General features: G+C 42.5%; 1 protein-coding gene across 1 annotated transcript; it reads left to right on the top strand.

Moving 5' to 3' along the window:
* Nucleotides 1–17,721: 17,721 nt before the first annotated feature.
* LOC121760703 (protein FAR1-RELATED SEQUENCE 5-like) lies at nt 17,722–20,151 on the top strand. The gene is made up of 2 exons (XM_042156336.1): nt 17,722–18,455; nt 18,696–20,151. Exons 1-2 carry the CDS (start codon nt 17,722–17,724, stop codon nt 20,149–20,151), a joined length of 2,190 nt encoding a protein of 729 aa, XP_042012270.1.
* Nucleotides 20,152–20,977: the final 826 nt, after the last annotated feature.

The following is a 20,977-nucleotide window of genomic DNA, read 5'->3' as shown; positions in this document are numbered from 1 at the left end:
TGGTTGCTCCGCGGCGGTTGTTGGTGGCAGCGTGGGGTTGTCCGGGACGGATCAGCGGCTGCTGGGTCTGGAATCGTGTGTTTCGGGCTCCAAATCCGAGCCCCACCCCATTTGTTGCGGCGGTTGAATCGGGGTTCGCCGGCGGATTTATTTTGAGCCGTATGGCTTCCCTTTTCACCCAGCCATACGCGACATCTACTGGAGGGGTTGGGCTTTCTTTGAGGATATCTCTTCTTGTTCCTTCGAATTGGGGGCTCAACCCCGCCAAGAACTTGTATAATCTTCTTTGGTTTATGATGCTACGGTACTCACCGATTCCTTTGTCGCAGCAGGTGATGGTTTTTGTTTGGCACCGATCAATTTCAATCCATACTCCATGTAGTGTCCTCCAGTAAGTCTCTAGATTCATGTCTCCTTGCACGATTCGACTGGCCTTGTCCTCCAGGTCATATATCATATATGAGTCCGACGTACTTTGGTACGTCACGGCTAGGCTATCCCAGATCGCCTTCGCACTTTGGTGATGTACGAAATCTCCGACGATTTCAATCTCCATGTTGTCTACGATCCAGGAGAAGACCACTAAATCGGTCTCCTCCCACTCCAGATATTCTTTATCGGTTGGTTTTGGGGGCTCCGGCACTCCGGTGATGTGTCGTAGTGCCCTTCTACTCCCGATGGCTACTCGCATCAATCGAGCCCATAGGGGATAATTTCTTCCGTTTAGCTTGAATGCTACTGTAACATTCTTGCTTGCTTTGAGTTTAATGTCGCCGGTTTTGACATCGTCTCCTTCTGCCATTTTCAAGTACTCGCCGGTTGTCCGACTTCTGGTCGGGACAGTTATCGGGCGATGATGAATCTATATTTTGAGCCTTTGTTTATTTGGCTCTGATGCCATGTTAAAGAAAGCTCTTCTTTTATTCTTATTCAAGTATATACAACGATAGGAGGATACAAGCCTAAATAGGTCGGGAGGTTATGTACATATGGTAAAATTTCAATATGATTTACCTAGCTTTAAATCAAGAATATGTACGTTGATGGATCCGCGAATTTCTGATGTTAGTAAATGCTGGTAGAGAATAAAGACTATGACACAAAGAATTTACGTGGTTCGATTTACTGAAGTAAATCTACGTCCACGGGAAAAAGGGGGGGGCAAGATTGTATTGCTTGATCTGGGATTACAGCTTACAACACAGACTTGCTATATGAGTTTTTATCTCTAGAGAGCTTAACCCTTTTCTATCTGATCTAAGTTCTATTTATACATTGAACTAAGGTCGTGGTTTGCAGCCCCACTAACAAGATCGTGGGTGAGCAATAACTGCTCAATAACTGCTTCGTACCACTAAATAGATCGTGGGTATAGCGGAGGTCGTGGAGGCCTTTCATGAGTCCACTAACTCCTAGTTCGGTCGAATGCTGAGACCGAACTGCTGGACCTTACCGATCAGCTCTTGCCGATCTGAGAGGAGAGCTTGACTGGTCGGCTTTTACCGAGCTGTAGGCTGAGTCCGAACTCTTTGGTCGTGCCGAACTCTTTGGTGCCGAACAGATACTCTTTCTTGGGCTCTGGGCTGATGGGCCGTCACTGTTATTGGGCTTGCCATTAGGGTTTAGTTCGTACCCCATCACTACCCCCCCCGAAGGGCGAAGTGAATCACTTCGGCGAAGTGAGTCACTTCGGCATTCTGGATAAAGGCAAGGGGGAGGCTGATGTCAGGGGACGTGCCTTGCACGTGACTGCATTAAATGCGACAGTAAAATCCGGCCGTTGAATCCTGAAAAGGTGGGATTCGAAACGGTGCGACGATTTTGAAATCTTCGCCGAACCTGATAAATACCTCCTTTCTTCATCATTGAAGCACTTTTGCGACTGCTTCTTCTGCACTCTATCTCCTTTGCGTAAAAATTTCCTTCCGCTTTCAAGAATTTCTTCAGAATTTCTTCAGATTTTGCAAAGAGTAAGAACCATGTCTTCTTCTTCTTCTTCCGAGTTAGGTAGCGGTAGGAAAGGGGGCAAGGGGTCTTCTAACCGGAAAGAGTCCGGAGAGAAGACTGTAGAATACTTTCACAGCGTCTTGAGTAAGGACACCGTGATATCTCTACACGAAAAATATCTTCTTCCCGGGGGGAAGGCGGTGGTTCCCGACGATGATCATAGGGCTAACGACCCGCCGGAGGGTTATGCCACCGTTTACGAAGCCTGCTTAGAATGCGGGCTTCGTTTCCCTCTTCCCCCACCTTTTGTAGAGCTTCTTGATTTTTTTCAACTCCCTTTAGGTCAGGTGACTCCGAATTCTTGGAGGCACTTGTCGGCTTTTGCTGCCGAACTCCGTAGGCTAGATAAGGATCTGTCTCTGCGGGCAATCCTTAATTTTTTCCAATTTAAAAGGAAAGGATCTTGGTTTTACTTGATCCCCTTACAGCCTTTTAGGGCATTCTGCAAAACCAAGTGGCCGAAATGGCAAAACCGCTTCTTTTTTTATAATAGGACAGCGGCCCCGGGCTTTCTCTGGAGAGGGCCGAAGTCCGTGATTCCTCATCCTCGGTTAGAACCGTTGGCCGAGCTCGAGGGCGAGCTCAATAAGATTCCTATGATTAGGAAACAATACTCGGAAACTGAGCTCGTCAAGGGCGACCTCGTGTTCAATATCTCGTCTTCGGACGAAGAAACTGAGGGTGAGGATTTTTTTTTTATGCTTTACTGCTTTAGCAGCGAAAACTAACCTTGTTTCCTTGCTTTTTGGCAGTGTACATGCTGAATAAGGCTAGCCGCAAATCTTCGGAGTCCAAGGAGCCGGAGAGGCCGAAAACCACCAGCTCGGCGTCTGATGCCGAGAGGACTCCGAAAAGGCAAAAAACCTCTTCGGATCCGAAGAAGCCGGAGTCGACTTCGGCAAAGGGGAAGGGGAAGGCCCAGAAGCCCCCGAGAGCGCCAGAGAAAGACGTGGTCTTGGCGCCTCCTTCGGAACATATCTGTGAGCCGTTTTTATGGCCCACGGACTTCGCCGAGGTGAATTCTCTTCTTGATTTTCTGGCCTTGCTTTTTTCCTGTATTTTTTGTGGCCCCTTTGTTGACTTTTTTCTTTATTCATTTTCAGAGGAACGATATGCTCTCCAAGCTCGTCGCCGTCGAACTCTCCAAAGCGTCCAATGACTATGCTGAGATGCAGAGGAAGTTGGCGGCTGCTTGTCATCGGGCCGAACAGGCTGAGGCTAACTTTGAGAAGGCCAGAGCTGCTAGGATTTCGGCCCAGGATGAAGCTCAGTTTGCCAAAAACCAGCTCGTCATCCAGCGAGAGCAGACGAAACGGAGGGATGCTGCTGCCGTGGTTGCCCAAGGGGAGGCTCTCCGTGTTTACACGGAGAAACTCTTTTTGAGCAGCCAGTTCTCGGCCTTTGTCGGTAGTCTGGTAAGGCTAATTACCGATAAGGGCGAGCAGGGGGCCGACGTCGTGCTGCCTCTGTACAGCCGAGAGATAGCAGCTCGGCTTCAGAATCTGCCGCTCCTTGAGGAGCTCGCTTCATCCTCGGTCCTGCTTTCTGCAGACCGAGTCCGGAGTTGTCGAGCTGATCGGGACGAGAACCTGGAGGCTATCTTTGCCTCCGTGGGACCCGTTTCACCCGCTTCGACTTACAACGGAGAGGGTGAGGCCGAGCCGCTGGAGCTGGAGGCCGAAGTCGAGCGGGCCGGGTATCCGGAGAAGGAAGCCGATCAGGAGGCGGAGGCGAGGCCGGCAGGATGCGAGGCCGAGGCTGAGGTAGCTCAGGAGAAAGAAGCTGAACCAGACCAAGGAGCCGGAGACGAAGCTGGCGGAGTATGATTTCGTCTCCCTTCTCTTAGTCTAGTTTCTTCCTTGTAAAATGGCCTTGAAGCCCTCCTAGTGTAAAAAATTTTCCTTGTGAATGAAAAATTCTCTACACTTGTCTTCGTATAGCTTTTCGTACTCGCCTTTATTCCTGTTGTATTTTACTATCTGCTCGGTACAGCTGCCGAACTAATATAGCTGCTTTGTACTCAAGGAGATGGAGATACTTCACTGGAAACGGCTGTACTCTTCGGCTTTAGACGAAGCTGAGAAAAGAGCTATAGCCGATCAGACGAAGAATGACGAGCTTCTGGCTCGTTTAGTGAAGCTGGAGGCCGATAATAAGGACTTAGAGTCCGATAAGAAGGATCTGGAGGCCGAGCTGAATACGACCATTGCTGAGAGGACTGCGTACGAGGATTACATCCGTGTGCGCGGGGGAGTGACCATATCCGATGTTCAGAGTCGAGTTGACGAACTGTGGGAGGAATATCATGTACTCCGGAGGAACAATGCGCTGGAGAGCTCGGCTTGCCAACAAGTTGTGAAATCATTGCGGCGCTGGGCTTCTCGGTACGACATCATTCTTTCCCGGCGTCCCTCAATCGGGAGATTCCTTAGGCATTTCCCGCCAACAGATGTTCGCACTCCAGATCAAGCCTCTGGTTCCCTTGTTCAAAATCCTACTCCCAGTCAACAACGAACTCCGGAACAGCCGGAAACGTCAAGACGAGAACGGGCTCAGGAGCAACCGGAATCGTCAAGACAGGGACGGACTGAAATTCGCCGGGGAGTTGTGACTATGAGCGAGCAAGATCAGCAGATGCTTATTGCAGAGACTCTTCATCGCCGAGGTGTTAGGACTTCTCGGGCTCGGGGAAGAGGCGTTGGGTCGAGGATAGCATCTCGTCGACCTGCTTATTCTTCATCTGCTCGGAACAACCGAACTCGGCTTCCAGAGGATTTTGCAGATAGGTGGCTTAACTTCAGCAACCCTGGACAGTAGAATAGTCCTTTGTAATAGCGTAACGCCATTTTGTAGGGTAGCGGAGTTGTATGCCGAACAAGATTTGAAAAATGAAATTTTGTTTTCGCTTCTAACACTGTATTTACAGATTAGCGAAAAAATTTCATCGTACTTGTCCTCGGTCTTATGAAGTAAACTTCTTTGACCGGACTTGGTCCTTGGTCTTATGAAGTAAACTTCTTTGACCGGACTCGTCTTTGGTCTGATGAAATAAACATCTTTGACCGGACTCGTCTTTGGTCTGATGAAATAAACATCTTTGACCGGACTCGTCTTTGGTCTGATGAAATAAACATCTTTGACCGGACTCGTCTTTGGTCTGATGAAATAAACATATTTGACCGGACTCGTCTTTGGTCTGATGAAATAAACATCTTTGACCGGACTCGTCTTTGGTCTGATGAAATAAACATCTTTGACCGGACTCGTCTTTGGTCTGATGAAATAAACATCTTTGACCGGACTCGTCTTTGGTCTGATGAAATAAACATCTTTGACCGGACTCGTCTTTGGTCTGATGAAATAAACATCTTTGACCGGACTCGTCTTTGGTCTGATGAAATAAACATCTTTGACCGGACTCGTCTTTGGTCTGATGAAATAAACATCTTTGACCGGACTCGTCTTTGGTCTGATGAAATAAACATCTTTGACCGGACTCGTCTTTGGTCTGATGAAATAAACATCTTTGACCGAACTTGGTTTGTGTTCTAATTTGGCGATTTTTGTCGCCGGGATCGAACTTTCCCTTGTCCTAATTCGGCGAGTTTTATCGCGTGGATCGGACTTTCCCAGTTAACCGAAGTGGTCTTATGCAGTAAACCTCTTTGACTAGACGTGGTCGTCCCCGGTCTTATGAGGTAAACTTCTTTGACCGAACTTGGTCGTCCTAATTCGGCGAGGTTTATCGCGTGGATCGGACTTTCCCTTATTGCAGTTCGTTTCAGACGAAGTGCTTATTTCTTAAGCCGAATTGTGGTCTTGTATCTTCCTGAGAAGCTTGGACTCACAATCGTTGGCTTATTGCAGTTCGTTTCAGACGAAGTGCTTGTTAAGCTGAATTGCGGTCTTGTATCCTCCTTGGAAGCTTGGACTCACAATCGTTGGCTTATTGCAGTTCGTTTCAGACGGACTGCTTGTTAAGCTGAATTGTGGTCTTATATCCTCCTTAGAAGCTTGGACTCACAATAGTCTTTAATAATCGATCTAAAAAGGGGATCAGTCTTTAAAGAACGATATACCTTGGTACCATTTGTAAGAGACGACAAGCACATAGAGACAAAACACATAGAGAAAAAAATGAAAAAGATGAAGGAAAAAAACTTTAAACATTTTTTTTAAAAAACGACAAGTAAAAGGTACAAGTAAGAAACAAACAAATAAAAACATATACCCCTATGACCGAACTAGACACGAGACGGACTGACCGGACTTTTGTCTCTTACAAGTGGAACTTCTTGAGGTTGGAGACATGCCATGTTCGGGGTACTTGTTCTCCTGACATGTGAGTCAATTTATAAGACCCTTTGCCGAGGACTTCTGACACCCGATATGGACCCTCCCATGTGGGTTCGAGTTTGCCCAGCTTTTCTGCTCGGCTTACTTCGTTGTTTCTCAAGACGAGATCTCCCACTTGAAATTGAAGCTTTTTCACCCTTTGGTTATAATACCGGGCTACTTGCTCCTTATACTTGGCTGCTTTTATACACGCCAATTCTCTTCTTTCTTCGGCGAGATCTAGTTCTGCTCTCAGTCCGTCGTCATTCATTTCTGAGGAGAAATTTAGAGTTCGGGGACTGGGTACGCCGATCTCCACCGGAATTACGGCTTCAGTGCCGTACACCAGACTATACGGAGTCTCACCGTTGGAGGTTTTGGGTGTAGTTCGGTAGGACCATAGGACTTGAGGGAGATTTTCTACCCATTGTCCTTTGGCTTGTTCTAACCGAGCTTTTAACCCTTTCACCAGAATCCGGTTCGTTACTTCCGTTTGTCCGTTTGCTTGGGGGTGGGAGACCGAAGTGAACCGCTGTTGAATGTTCAGCTCTTGGCACCAATTCTTGAACGTCTTGTCGGTGAACTGAGTCCCATTATCCGAGATGAGGATGTGGGGTATGCCAAATCGGCACACTATGTTCTTCCAGACGAAGTCCAATGCCTTTGAGCTCGTTATCGTAGCTAATGGTTCAGCCTCCACCCACTTCGTGAAGTAGTCCACGGCAACGATAAGGAATTTCATTTGCCGAGGAGCTTGAGGAAGTGGTCCCACTATGTCTATGCCCCATTGCATGAAAGGCCAAGGGCTTTGCATAGTGTATAGATCGGTCTGCGGCATCCTTGGGACATTTGCATGAATTTGGCACTTCGTACACTTCTTGACGAGCTGCACTGCCTCTTGTACCATGGTTGGCCAATAATATCCCCACCTCAGAACTTTTTTAGCTAAAGCTCTGGCTCCGATGTGGCTACCGCACGATCCTTCATGAACTTCTCTGAGGATGTAGTCCGTCTCTTCTGGTCCTACGCACCGCAATAACGGCTGGAGGTAAGACTTTCTAAAGAGGACTCCTTCATGAAGTTCGTACCGAAGTGCTCGGCACGTGATCTTCCGAGCTTCTCTCTTATCCTCGGGCAATTGTCCTTGATCCAGATACTGCAAGATCGGCGTCATCCAGTTCGGCGGGCTGGATACTGAATGTACCTCGGCTTCATCAATGCTTCGATGCATTAATTCTTCCGCCTTTGAGCTCGGATCTGAGGCCAACTTACTTAAGGTATCTGCTCGGCTATTTTCCGCTCTGGGAATACGGATTATCCGAAAATAGGAGAAACTTCGGCTGATGCTTTGCGCTTTGTCCAAATACTTCTTCATTCTCTCGTCACGGGCTTCACTTGTACCCAACATGTGATTTACTATGACTTGTGAATCACAATGGACTTTGAGAGATTTGACGAGCAGACTTTGCGCTAACTGGAGTCCGGCCAGGAGGGCTTCGTACTCGGCTTCATTATTAGTAGTGGGGAATAGGAACCGAAGTGAGTAGGCTACCTCGTGTCCGTCGGGAGCGACAAGTAAAATACCAGCTCCACTTCCCATCTTGTTCGAAGCTCCATCTACGAACCCGCTCCAGCAGTCCGGCGGCTCTACTTCGGATTCCAAGGGCTGTGCTAGTTCGGCACTGGCAGAATTCTTCTGTTCGGCAATAACAGGAATTGCTTGATCGAACTTCGCTTCTGCAAGGAAATCTGCCAAGGCTTGTCCCTTGATGGCTTTCCGAGGTAGATATTCAATTGTGTGCTCTCCCAACTCTATAGCCCACTTGGCGATTCTGCCTGATGCTTCTGGTTTGGTCAACACTTGCCGAAGTGGCAGATCAGTTAAGACGCATACCTTGTGAGCATAGAAGTATGGCCGCAGTCTCCTTGCTGCATTTACTAATGCCAGAGCAATCTTTTCCAGTGGTTGATACCTGGTTTCTGGACCTCTTAATGCTCGGCTTGTAAAATAGATGGGAAGCTGCTTTAGGCCTTCTTCTCGTACAAGCACCGCGCTGATGGTTTGATCCGATGCCGCTAAGTATAAGAATATTACTTCGGCTTCGGTTGGAGCAGAGAGAATAGGAAGCTCGGCTAGATAACTTTTGAGCTCGTCAAAGGCCTTTTTCTGCTCGGCTCCCCACTCGAACTTTGGTGCCTTTTTCAACACCTTGAAGAACGGCAGTTGCTTTTCGGCTGCTTGGGAAAGGAATCGATTCAGTGCGGCTAGACATCCGGTTAGCCTTTGCACGTCATGTATGGACTTCGGCATTGCCATGTTCTGAACGATTTGAACTTTTGAGGGGTTTGCCTTGAGTCCGTCCTTTGAAACCCAACAACCCAGAAACTTTCCCGAATCTACCAAAAAGGTACACTTTTGGGGATTAAGTTTGAGGTTGGCTTTCTTGAGCACGTTGAGAGTGGACTTGAGGTTGTGCTCGTACTCCGAAGTGCTTTTGCTTTTGACGACTATATCGTCAACATACACTTCGACCTCCTTTCCAATCAGGTGCCGAAAAAGCTTGTCTACCATCCTTTGATAAGTGGCTCCGGCATTCTTTAAACCGAATGGCATCTTTTTATAAGCGAAAATGCCGAAATCAGTAATGAAGGCCGTTTTTGAAGCGTCAATCTCATCCATTAAAACTTGATGGTATCCTTTGTACAGATCAAGAAAACAAAAAATTTCAAAGCCTATCAAAGCTTCTACTTTTTTATCTATGTTCGGAAGGGGATAGCAATCTTTGGGACAGTGCTTATTTAGATCGGTGAAATCTATGCACATCCGCCATCCTCCTTCCTTTTTCTTGATCATGACAGGATTGGCCACCCACGAAGGATACTTCACTTCGAATAACACATCCGCCTTCAATAATTGACGGACTTCGTCATGGATGACTTGACTTCGTTCTGCCGCAAAGAGTCTTTGCTTCTGTTTTATCGGCCGGACTGAAGGATCAATATTTAACCGATGAGTGATTACCTCGGGGGGCACTCCGGTCATGTCCAACGGAGACCATGCAAAGACGTCTTTATACTCCTTGAGGAGCTGGATGGTTTTTTTCCCGAAGTAGGGGCGTTCCCGCGAAGCCGATCTTAACCGTTCTGGATGGATCGTCTTCGTACAGCTGAACTGTCATCGAGTTCGGCTCCGGTATGACTTCGGTCATCGCCTCTGACTCCGGCTGCTGTGATTGCTATGCTTGGTGGTGCCGATCTGACTGCTCGGCACTTCTAAGCGCAATTTGCAGACATTCCTTTGCTCTCTTTTGGTCACCTCGGATGACCGCTATCCCTCCTTTAGTAGGGATCTTGATGGTGAGGTGATAGGTGGAGCAAACGGCCCGAACTGTGTTGAGCCAGTCTCTTCCCAGGATGACGTTGTACGGGGACCGAGCTTTCACCACGAAAAACTCAATCATCGTACTGGAGCTAGTAGGCGCTTTCCCCACCGTGATCGGAAGGCTGATAATACCTTCAGGGCGGGTGTCCTCCTGGGTGAAGCTCTTCAGGGGAAGCGGAGCCGGACTGAGCCGAGCTGGGTCCACTTCTAGTTTGTCGAAGCACTCTTTAAAAAGAATGCTAACCGACGCTCCTGTATCCACAAACACCCTGTGGATCAGTTTGTTTGCCACTCCGGCTTGGATGACAATGGCGTCTTGGTGAGGAGAGATGGCCGGGACGGGATCAGCAGCCGAGAACGTAATCACTTCGTCCTGCTTCAGCCTTTTATGCGTTGGCTCCTCTCGATTGGAGCCTCTGCGTTCTGACTTTAGGGACGACTTGGTCTTCCCGGCAGGGAGCGCGTCAATAGTCTGGATTACTCCATCATATTGCGGCTCGTCATCGTCTTCGGGATCCGGCTGCCTTTTCGGATCCTGAGGAGCGCAGTTCGCACCACTCTGCTTTTTATTCTTCTTTGGCTGCTTGCTTCGGTATTTTTTCAATGTCCCTGCCTTCACAAGAACATCGATACCTGCAGCCAAGTTTCTGCACTCCTCAGTATCGTGACCGTGGTCTTGATGGTAGGAGCAGTAGCTATCCTGTGGTCGGCGCGCGGCTGATTTCGTCATCCGCTTTGGCTTTTCGAATAGGTCAGAGTGCAGTTCGAAAATTTCCGCTCTCGGCTTGTTCAGCGGTACGAACTGAGCGGGCGGCTTCTCGGGATTGAGACGAGGTCCCAATCTGTCTTGCACCGGAGCCCTTTGAATTCTTTCAAATGGAGTCCGGCGAGGATGCCCCTGATCGCTATGATCGGGCTTCCTTCTGTCTCCTCGGGTCGATGAGCTGTCTAACGACCGTTTGCGACGGTCTGCCTCATCGGCCCGGGAGTACTGGTCCGCAATGTCCCACATTTCCTGAGCTGTCTGCGGACCGCACTCAACGAGCTTCCTGTAGAGAGCTCCGGGCAGGATTCCATTTTGGAATGCCGAGATGACAAGCAGATCGTTGAGATTGTCTACTTGCAGGCATTCCTTGTGGAATCTTGTCATAAAGTCGCTGATTTTTTCGTCGCGACCTTGACGAATGGAAAGCAGCTGAGCCGAAGTGATTCGGGCTTCTGCTTTCTGAAAGAACCTCCTGTGGAAGGCATCCATTAGATCTCGGTAAGATCTGATGCTGCCCTGGGGGAGGCTATCGAACCACCTTCTCGCGTTCCCGATGAGCAGCTCGGGAAACAGCTTGCACATGTGGACCTCGTTGAGACCCTGGTTCGCCATGTTATATTGATAGCGCCCCAAGAAATCGTGAGGGTCCACGAGCCCGTCGTAAGTCATCGACGGAGTTCGGTAGTTCTGTGGTAGGGGAGTTCGGGTGATGTCGTCCGAGAACGGAGTCTTCAGTGCTCCGTACACGGCGAATCCGATATCTCGTCGGTATGGAGGAGATTGAGTTCTCCTGTGATTCCGGTACCGAGGAGGAACTGGAACATGTTGGGGACGGGGATTCTTTCTCCTGGGAGATGCGACACTACTGCGGTAGTGACTTTCTTGTGCGGAGGGAGAAGGAGAATCCGTCGTTTTCGTCTCCGGCTGCTTTTGGCTTTTTCGCAGGAAGGTTAAGAATTCCTCCTGCTTCGCCGCCAAAAACTGCTTGACAGCCTCATTCAAATCGGGCTGCTGGGAAGACTCAGTGGGACGATTTTTGGAGCGGCTTGTTCCTTCGCCATGAGAACTGGTGGTGGATTTATCCCTAGGCTGTTTTCCAGACCTATGGGATGGATTGGCTTCCTCCTGGTTCTCACGGGCAGGAATACGGGTACTCTGCGATCTGGTATGCATTTTTTGGGTGGAAAAAATGGATCAAAAATTCACTTTATCACAAATTTTGTTCTCTGTTTCCCACAGACGGCGCCAGTGATGGATCCGCGAATTTCTGATGTTAGTAAATGCTGGTAGAGAATAAAGACTATGACACAAAGAATTTACGTGGTTCGATTTACTGAAGTAAATCTACGTCCACGGGAAAAAGGGGGGGGCAAGATTGTATTGCTTGATCTGGGATTACAGCTTACAACACAGACTTGCTATATGAGTTTTTATCTCTAGAGAGCTTAACCCTTTTCTATCTGATCTAAGTTCTATTTATACATTGAACTAAGGTCGTGGTTTGCAGCCCCACTAACAAGATCGTGGGTGAGCAATAACTGCTCAATAACTGCTTCGTACCACTAAATAGATCGTGGGTATAGCGGAGGTCGTGGAGGCCTTTCATGAGTCCACTAACTCCTAGTTCGGTCGAATGCTGAGACCGAACTGCTGGACCTTACCGATCAGCTCTTGCCGATCTGAGAGGAGAGCTTGACTGGTCGGCTTTTACCGAGCTGTAGGCTGAGTCCGAACTCTTTGGTCGTGCCGAACTCTTTGGTGCCGAACAGATACTCTTTCTTGGGCTCTGGGCTGATGGGCCGTCACTGTTATTGGGCTTGCCATTAGGGTTTAGTTCGTACCCCATCATACGTATTCTAAATTGATTTCACAATCTTCTCATAATTCTATTTCTAACACATTTTGAGAGTTAATATTATAGTTTTGTCTGATTTATGTCTTGTATCTTCTGACAAAATAATTTTATTAATCATGTCACGATAAAAATCAAACACCTCATAGAGTAGTATGCACGAGCATTCCAATACTACACATATATCTTTAAATCTTCTTAAGGAAACATTTTAAATGCAAATTACATCTATATCTTTAAATCTTCTTTTACATATGTATTGTATTGGTATGCACTATCATACCAATACAATATACGTATCTTTAAATCTTCTTTCGTTTTCTATTTTTTATACTTCCTTCATTCCCAAAAAATATAAATTATTTTCTTTACCATCCGTCCCTGAAAAATATGAACTTTCAAGTTTTAAAAAATTCAAACAACATATTATCCATATACATCATATTATATTATTCACAACTTATATCATTACCATTAACAACTTATACTATTACAACAGTGTGGACCTCCCTCTCCGCTAACATTATTTATACTACACTCTCTAACTTTTCTCATTATTTATTAAAAATAGTGCCGAACCTATTGTTTATATTCTTTAGGGGCGAAGGGAGTATCTTTTACCTTTTACTTTTTTGGTAACTAATGTAGGCAAAGTCTACTATTAAAACTAAACAAACGTGTATAAGAAACGTCGTTGGTCCTATCTTTCAATAATTCAATTTCATTTAACGGAGAAGACTATGCTTTCAAAAATATGCTAATATGGGTCTTTAAAAAAATGATATTCAAAAGAAAAAAAACGTTTCCTTTTTTAAAATGATATTTTTTAAAAACGTTTCCATTGGGCTTTTACCAAACCCAAATTGCAAGTCGACCCATCCCGTCAACAGGCTTTGTGAACGTTTTATTTCTTTCGGAACTTTTGGCAAATAAATAAACAAAAATGTAAATTATCAAATAAATTATGAAAGATAATTGGCATATCTTATATTTTTTTAAAATTTGAAAAAATATAGTATCACGGAAGATTAAATTTGACATTTATCACATTATTTCATTTTCCAGCGAATTACACATTGATGTGTCAATCGGTGTAAAACACATGGATAAAACGACTTGGTCAAAATGACAGTGTCTAATTCAGTTCGCAATGATGTTTACGTGTTTTAAACCGCTTGCCACATCAGCGTGTGATTTGCCTAAAAACAAAAGTATGAGATGATTGTGAAAATTTCATGATTTTTTTCAGATTTTGAAAAACGTCGAACACACTAAAATTTGATTATCATTCATGATTTATTTGACAATTTAACTAAAATAAAATTATAATTTATAGATAGATCTACTTCTTATAATTGATGTTACAGCCAACAACTAATTTTAACTTCTTATGTAGGAGTATATTTAACTTAGAGAAGAAATCTTATCTATATAACTGTTTTTTAGATCTTATTTATAGTACTTGTCACTTGTCAGAATTTAAGTAATTACGTAAAATAAATAAATAGAATTAAGTTTGAATGGGATAAACATAGGAATGATGATGAGAACACAATGATAGTATCTCTTATGATTGGCACAATCTCATTGGATGATGAAATGAAATAGCATGGAGACCAGTCGGTTGGCATTTGCCATGGAGGAGGCCTCAGTCTAGTAGAGAGAAGTGTCTCTTGTTTCATATATATATATATAGAGTTGTGATCATAATGATAACCCCAATTTCCGTAATAACCCTATAACCAAATCTGGACCACACATTTTTAAAATCACGCGGTTGATATTCAAACTTAGATTTACTTCATAAAAAAAAGCGCGGGGTAAATATGTCATTTCGCTCATGATAAAATTTACGTATCCAAATTTCGCTCATTTAATTTCTGAATTTCGCTCATTTTATCATTTTATCAGTCAGTCAAAAGTATCATTTTATCAACTCAGAGTATCATTCTAACCGGCAAAACTATCATTCTATGCAATAAACCTAACATATATCATTTTATCATTTTATCAATCAGTCAAAAGTATCATTTTATCAACTCAGAGTATCATTCTATCCGGCAAAACTATCATTCTATGAAATAAACCTATCATTTTATTACAAAGCAATAAACGTATCATTTTATCAACTCAGAGTATCATTTTTATAAGGTTACTGTCATTTTATCGGCTTAGATTATCATTTTATTAGGTAAAAGTATCATTTTATTAAACAAAAATGTCATTTTATACACCAAAAATACATATCATTCTATCGGCTGAAAGTATCATTCTACCCGGCAAAACTATCATTCTATCGGCTGAAAGTATCATACTATCCGGCAAAACTATCATTTTATGCAGTAAACCTAACATTTATAAGCTAAAAGTATCATATTATCAACTCAGAGTATCATTCTATCCGGAAAATCTATCATTCTATGCAATAAACCTAACATATATCATTTTATCATTTTATCAGTCAGTCAAATCAGAGTATCATTCTATCCAGCAAAACTATCATTCTATGCAATAAACCTATCAGTTTATCATAAAGCAGTAAACGTATCATTTTATCAACTCAGGGTATCATTTTTATAAGGTTACTGTCATTTTATCCGCTTAGATTATCATTTTATAAGGTAAAAGTATCATTTTATTAAACAAAAATGTGATTTTATACACCAAAAATACCTATCATTCTATCGGCTGAAAGTATCATTCTACCCGGCAAAACTATCATTCTATCGGCTGAAAGTATCATTCTATCCGGCAAAACTATCATTTTATGCACTAAACCTAACATTTATAAGCTAAAAGTATCATTTTATCAACTCAGAGTATCATTCTATCCGGGAAAACTATCATTCAATGCAATAAACCTAACATATATTATTTTATCATTTTATCAGTCAGTCAAAAGTATCATTTTATCAACTCAGAGTATCATTCTATCCGGCAAAACAATCATTTTATCAGTTTTATGTCATTTTGTCACGTTAAAGTATCATTTTATCAGCTTATATGCAATTTCTTCAGCTAAACTATCATTTTTATAAGGTTACTGTCATTTTATCCGCTTAGATTATCATTTTATCAGGTAAAAGTATCATTTTATTAAACAAAAATGTCATTTTATACACCAAAAATACCTATCATTCTATCGGCTGAAAGTATCATTCTACCCGACAAAACTATCGTTCTATCGGCTGAAAGTATCATTCTATCCAGAAAAACTATCATTTTATCAGTTTTATGTCATTTTGTCACGTTAAAGTATCATTTTATCAGCTTATATGCAATTTCTTCAGCTAAACTATCATTTTTATAAGGTTACTGTCATTTTATCCGCTTAGATTATCATTTTATCAGGTAAAAGTATCATTTTATTAAAAAAAATGTTATTTTATACACCAAAAATACCTATCGTTCTATCGGCTGAAAGTATCATTCTACCCGGCAAAACTATCATTCTATCGGCTGAAAGTATCATTCTATCGGATAAAACTATCATTTTATGCAGTAAACCTAACATTTATAAGCTAAAAGTATCATTTTATCAACTCAGAGTATCATTCTATCCGGCAAAACTATCATTCTATGCAATAAACCTATCATTTTATCAGTCGGTCAAAAGTATCATTTTATCAACTCAGAGTATCATTCTATACGACAAAACTATCATTCTATGCAATAAACCTATCATTTTATCATTTTTTCAGTCAGTCAAAAGTATCATTTTATCAACTCAGAGTATCATTCTATCCGGCAAAACTATCATTCTATGCAATAAACCTATCATTTTATCATTTTATCAGTCAGTTAAAAGTATCATTTTATCAACTCAGAGTATCATTCTATCTGGCAAAACTATCATTCTATGCAATAAACCTATCATTTTATCATTTTATCATTTTACGTGATATTTGACGAAATTCAGAAATTAAATGAGGGAAATGACAGTTTTACCCCGCGCTTTTTTTTATGAAGTAAATCTAAGTTTGAATCTCAACCGCATGATTAGAAATATGTGTGGTCCAGATTTGGTTATAGGGTTATTACGATATTTAGGGTTATCATATGATCACGACTATATATATATTACGATATTTAGGGGTTATCACATAATACATACCTATATATATTTATATATATATATAGGGATGTATTCATATCCTTTTCTCATATTTCATCCTTTTTCCTTCTTAATCTCAACCGTTAATTTTATAAATCGGATGGCTGAAAATATTCGCTGATGCCATTAAATTGTAATCACTTAATAAACGATTAAGGGCAGATTTGGTACATGATTTTTTGGTAGTTATGGAAAATCCATGATTCTCTCGTGGGAAGATACGGCACTTATTTTCCAAAATCACGTCGATGAAGGAAGGTAATGCTGCAGCGTATATGATTTCGCATCTCTATTTTTTTGCAAGGTTTCAATTATCACAATTCTCAATTCTCTCATTAATTAATCCTCGGCAGTTAAAGCTTGTCTACTTGGCGTTGGATCTACCATTTTTGTTCTTAATCAATGGAAGAAGGTAAAATCTCGAATTATCACGATTTTGTTTTTGTTGCGGATGTTTCAGTCCAGGTTGTAGCAGTTTGATTATTTGATTTTTAATCAGCAATTATTAAGTGTATTGTGTTGCCATGGTATAACATGAGCGCTTGCTCTGAAACCTTCCTCCATGGATTCACTCTCGGCATATGTAAGGTATTAGGTTGAAACGAGACATATAATGCACTTCTAGACGAAGCATAATGAACTTATGTTCATATGTACTGCATAATTCTTGAACTGCTATGTTTTCGGTATGTTGCTTGTTTCTCCGTAACGGCTTGATAATCCTAGGGGCTAGGGTATAGTATGTGAATATTTCACCTGGTTTCTGATTTGTGGCGCACGTTGCTTGTTTCCCCGTAAGGGTTTGATAATCCTAGGGGCTAGGGTATAGTATGTAAACATTAATAACAACGTTTAACAAAGCTCTGTGTTTGACCCATAAATAAATTACGTAGGGCTTAAAAATAATGCATCAACCGAATAGACGTAATGCTCTATATTGTGTGTATAATGCATAATATCTTATTTGCAATGTGTATGTTGTACGAATTAAGATAGGTATGATTTTATGACTCGTTTTACTAGGGCTTAAATATCGCTTGTTAGCTTTGATTTTTGGCACACGTTTCTTGTTTTCCCCTAAGGCTTTAATAAGCCAAGGGGGTAGGGTATATTGTGTTCGTCCAACTTTGAAATATTTGACAGATTGAATTTGTGCAAATCGTGCATTACTTGTCAGCTTATTATATTCGAAAGTTGTTATTTTTGGCTGACCCCTTTATTTCCAATTGTGTGCAGTGGTTGTTGTACCAGAATGTTCTCCAGCGATGAAGCCTGTTGTAGGTCAGAAATTCCAATCATTGGATTTCACTTTTGCTTTCTACGACGTATATGCCTGTGCAGTTGGCTTTGATACGCGCAAACAAGCTATGAGGAAGGTTGATGATGTCACGACCTGGTATCAAGTTGTATGCACTAGGGAAGGAAGGAAAAAGGGTGGTGAGGATGACCAGTTGAATGCTCGTTCTGGTTTCACTATCAAGCGTAGGAAGTTATCTAAGCAGTGTGGTTGCACAGCTAGTATATCCTTCAGGTTTTTCTCGGAAGATTGTTGGTCAGGATACATAATTGAGGAGTTCAATGAGATTCATAACCATCACATGGTTGAGATGGAACATCAGCAATTCATGTCAAGTAATCGCAAGTTGGATGATGTTCATCATAAATTTATCCTCGACTGTTCAAGGGCGAATATAGGACCCACGCTTACATTTAAGGTATTGAAGGAGATTCTTGGTGGGTTCGAACTGGTTGGTTGCACGGTTGGGGGTATCAGGAATGCCTCACGGGACATCAAAGAATATGCACAAGGATTTGATGTACAAATGGTGTTGGATGACATGGCTAAGAAGAAGGAGATGTCCGAGGCTTTCACCTATCACTACGAAGTTAACGAATCTGACCAGTTGGTTGCTCTGTTTTGGTGCGACGGTGTGATGAAGAGAAATTACCACATGTTTGGTGATATTGTGTCCTTCGACTCCAAGTACAACACAAACAGGTTGAAACTAACTAATGTGTTATTTATGTTATATTATATTTATCTATTGTATATTATGTGCATTATTTCTATACGTCACTGCTTTACGCACTACCGTAAGTTGCATTATGATATGTTTACGCTTCTGAAGACATTGAATATTGTTTGCATTATTACTGGATGTCCGTGCATTACGCACTACAGTAAGTTGCATTATGCTAAGTTTTTTATTCTGACTGCAGGTAATTGTCATGTATGCAGGTACTGTATGATCTTCACTCCTTTCACTGGAAAGGATAATCATGGTAGTCCTGTGACATTTGCGGCGGGGTTGGTTTGCAGCGAGAAAACAAGGGCATTTGCTTGGTTGTTCAGACATTTTGTACATTGTATGGGTGTAGCACCCAGGATGATTGTGACCGATCAAGATTTGGGTATGCGATCAGCGATTGAAGAGGTCCTAGTCGGCACACGTCACCGTTGGTGTATGTGGCATATAATGCATAAATTGGCAGTCAAGGTACCAAACAGATTATTGCGGGACGACCATTTCAAAAAGGAGTTTAATGCTTGCGTTTGGTCGGACCTATTAGAACCGGATGAATTCGAGGAGGAGTGGAATAGATTGGTCGTACATCATCAGTTGGATGACGTCGAATGGTTCAAAAGATTGTATACATATAGGAAGTACTGGATACCGGCGTACTTCAGGGATTTTCTGATGGGATCGATGATTCGGACTACGTCCATATCTGAATCAGAGAACAGTTTCTACAAAAATTTTCTGAAGCCCCGAGCAAACATAGCCGAATTCTACCTGAATTTCAACCACGCTATAGAATTCCAGCGGAACAGTAGGACAGCTTTGGACTACCATGATGCCACTTCCATACCCATACTCGCAACTACTCTGCCGTTCGAGAAACATGCTTCCACGTTATTTACCGACAGTATGTTCAGGAAAATACAAGAAGAAATTGTGGAGGGTAATGACAGATGTCGTGTGCTGAGTTTTATGTCAGGAGAATCTATTGACACATACAAGCTTGGCGATAGCAAGCGCAATGCATATTTTGTTCGTCATGACAAGACGGATGATACTTACTTGTGCGAATGCAAACTTTTTGGTCGGCATGGTTATTTGTGCAGTCACATATTCTTCTTGTTTCGGAACAATGAGGTGAAAAAGATTCCGGATAAATACTGTGAAAGCCGATGGATGAAGACTCATTTAGCCAAGGCTGTACACGGGGAGTTTCAGGATCCCTTGCTTACCAACTCATCCGCTGACGATAGGCAAACTGTGTCAAAGCAGGCGATTTCGATGTTTTATGGTTTTCTTAGACAGTTTGACACCGACATCGATACTTTACGTGTTTTTGTAGCTGGCATCGAAGAACTTGGCAACTCTCTTCAAACTGGTACTCCGGCAACCTCAGTCGCTGAGAAGAGGCGTATGGTTGAAGAGTTTTATGGAATGGTAAGGCCTGAATCTGTTGCGGTGCATCCTCCCGATGTTGTGAAGACGAAGGGTCACGCCAGCAGCTCGGTGAGCCGTTTGATTTCAAAGAGAGAGAAGGCTATAAAGGATGCGACTAGGCCTCCTAGACAGTGTAAGGCTTGCCATGAGGTGGGTCATCACGACTCTAGGAACTGTCCTATGCTTAAAGAGATGAGGATGGAGAAAGATGCTCGCAAGGGGAAAAATCCAGCTTGAATCATATCCTATAAAAAAACAACATTTGTCGTTCTTGGGTCAATTTTTTAATTTTTAATAGGTTGGTTGTAATAGAATTCCATGGTTTACTTGATTTTTTGGATTAATTTTATGGGTTTATTAGAGGCTTATACATCGGTTCATATCTCTATTAATAATCATTATTTTAACTCAATGTGCCATGCTTAATATATGAGGGGTACAATATACAAATGCATTATTTGAGGTTACCATTGCATTACACCCACGGACTGGTGCATTATTTGGCTAAAATTCACATAGAACGTTTAATAATGCATTACGTATTACGAATACTTACATTATATGCAGATACGATGCACATAAAACTGAGGCGTACTTTATTGCTTGATTAATAAATTTGGTGTACAATATACAAATGCATTATTTGGTGGTGCCATTGCATTATTCCTAAGGATTGGTGCATTATTGGTACAATATACAAATGCATTATTTGGTGGTGCCATTGCATTATTCCTAAGGATTGGTTAAAATACACAAACAACCTTTATTAATGCATACTCTAATACGCGTACTTACATTATATGCAGATATAATGCACACAAAATTGAGGCGTACTATACATGGCTCAGTATATTAGTTGTACAATATACACAAAAATTATTTGGTGATGCATTTGCATTAGGCACAAGTTTTGGTGCATTATTTGGTATATGAGTCATTACGAGAGTAAATCGGCCACCTATACAGACAAAAAAACATAACACAAACAAGACAAATAACAGAATACATCAATTACTGTTCACCTGAGTGTTCACAAGATCAAAATCAAAAAAGGCTATTTTCA

This window comes from Salvia splendens, chromosome 13 (genome assembly GCF_004379255.2).
Source record: "Salvia splendens isolate huo1 chromosome 13, SspV2, whole genome shotgun sequence".
Classification (NCBI taxonomy): domain Eukaryota; kingdom Viridiplantae; phylum Streptophyta; class Magnoliopsida; order Lamiales; family Lamiaceae; genus Salvia; species Salvia splendens.
This window is presented reverse-complemented; position numbering and strand designations above follow the sequence as displayed.

Coding starts and splice junctions, on each gene's coding strand:
- LOC121760703 (XM_042156336.1), top strand. CDS start 17,722: ATGAAGCCTGTTGTAGGTCAGAAATTCCAATCATTGGATTTCACTTTT. Junction 18,456..18,695: donor TCCAAGTACAACACAAACAG/GTTGAAACTAAC, acceptor TCATGTATGCAG/GTACTGTATGATCTTCACTC.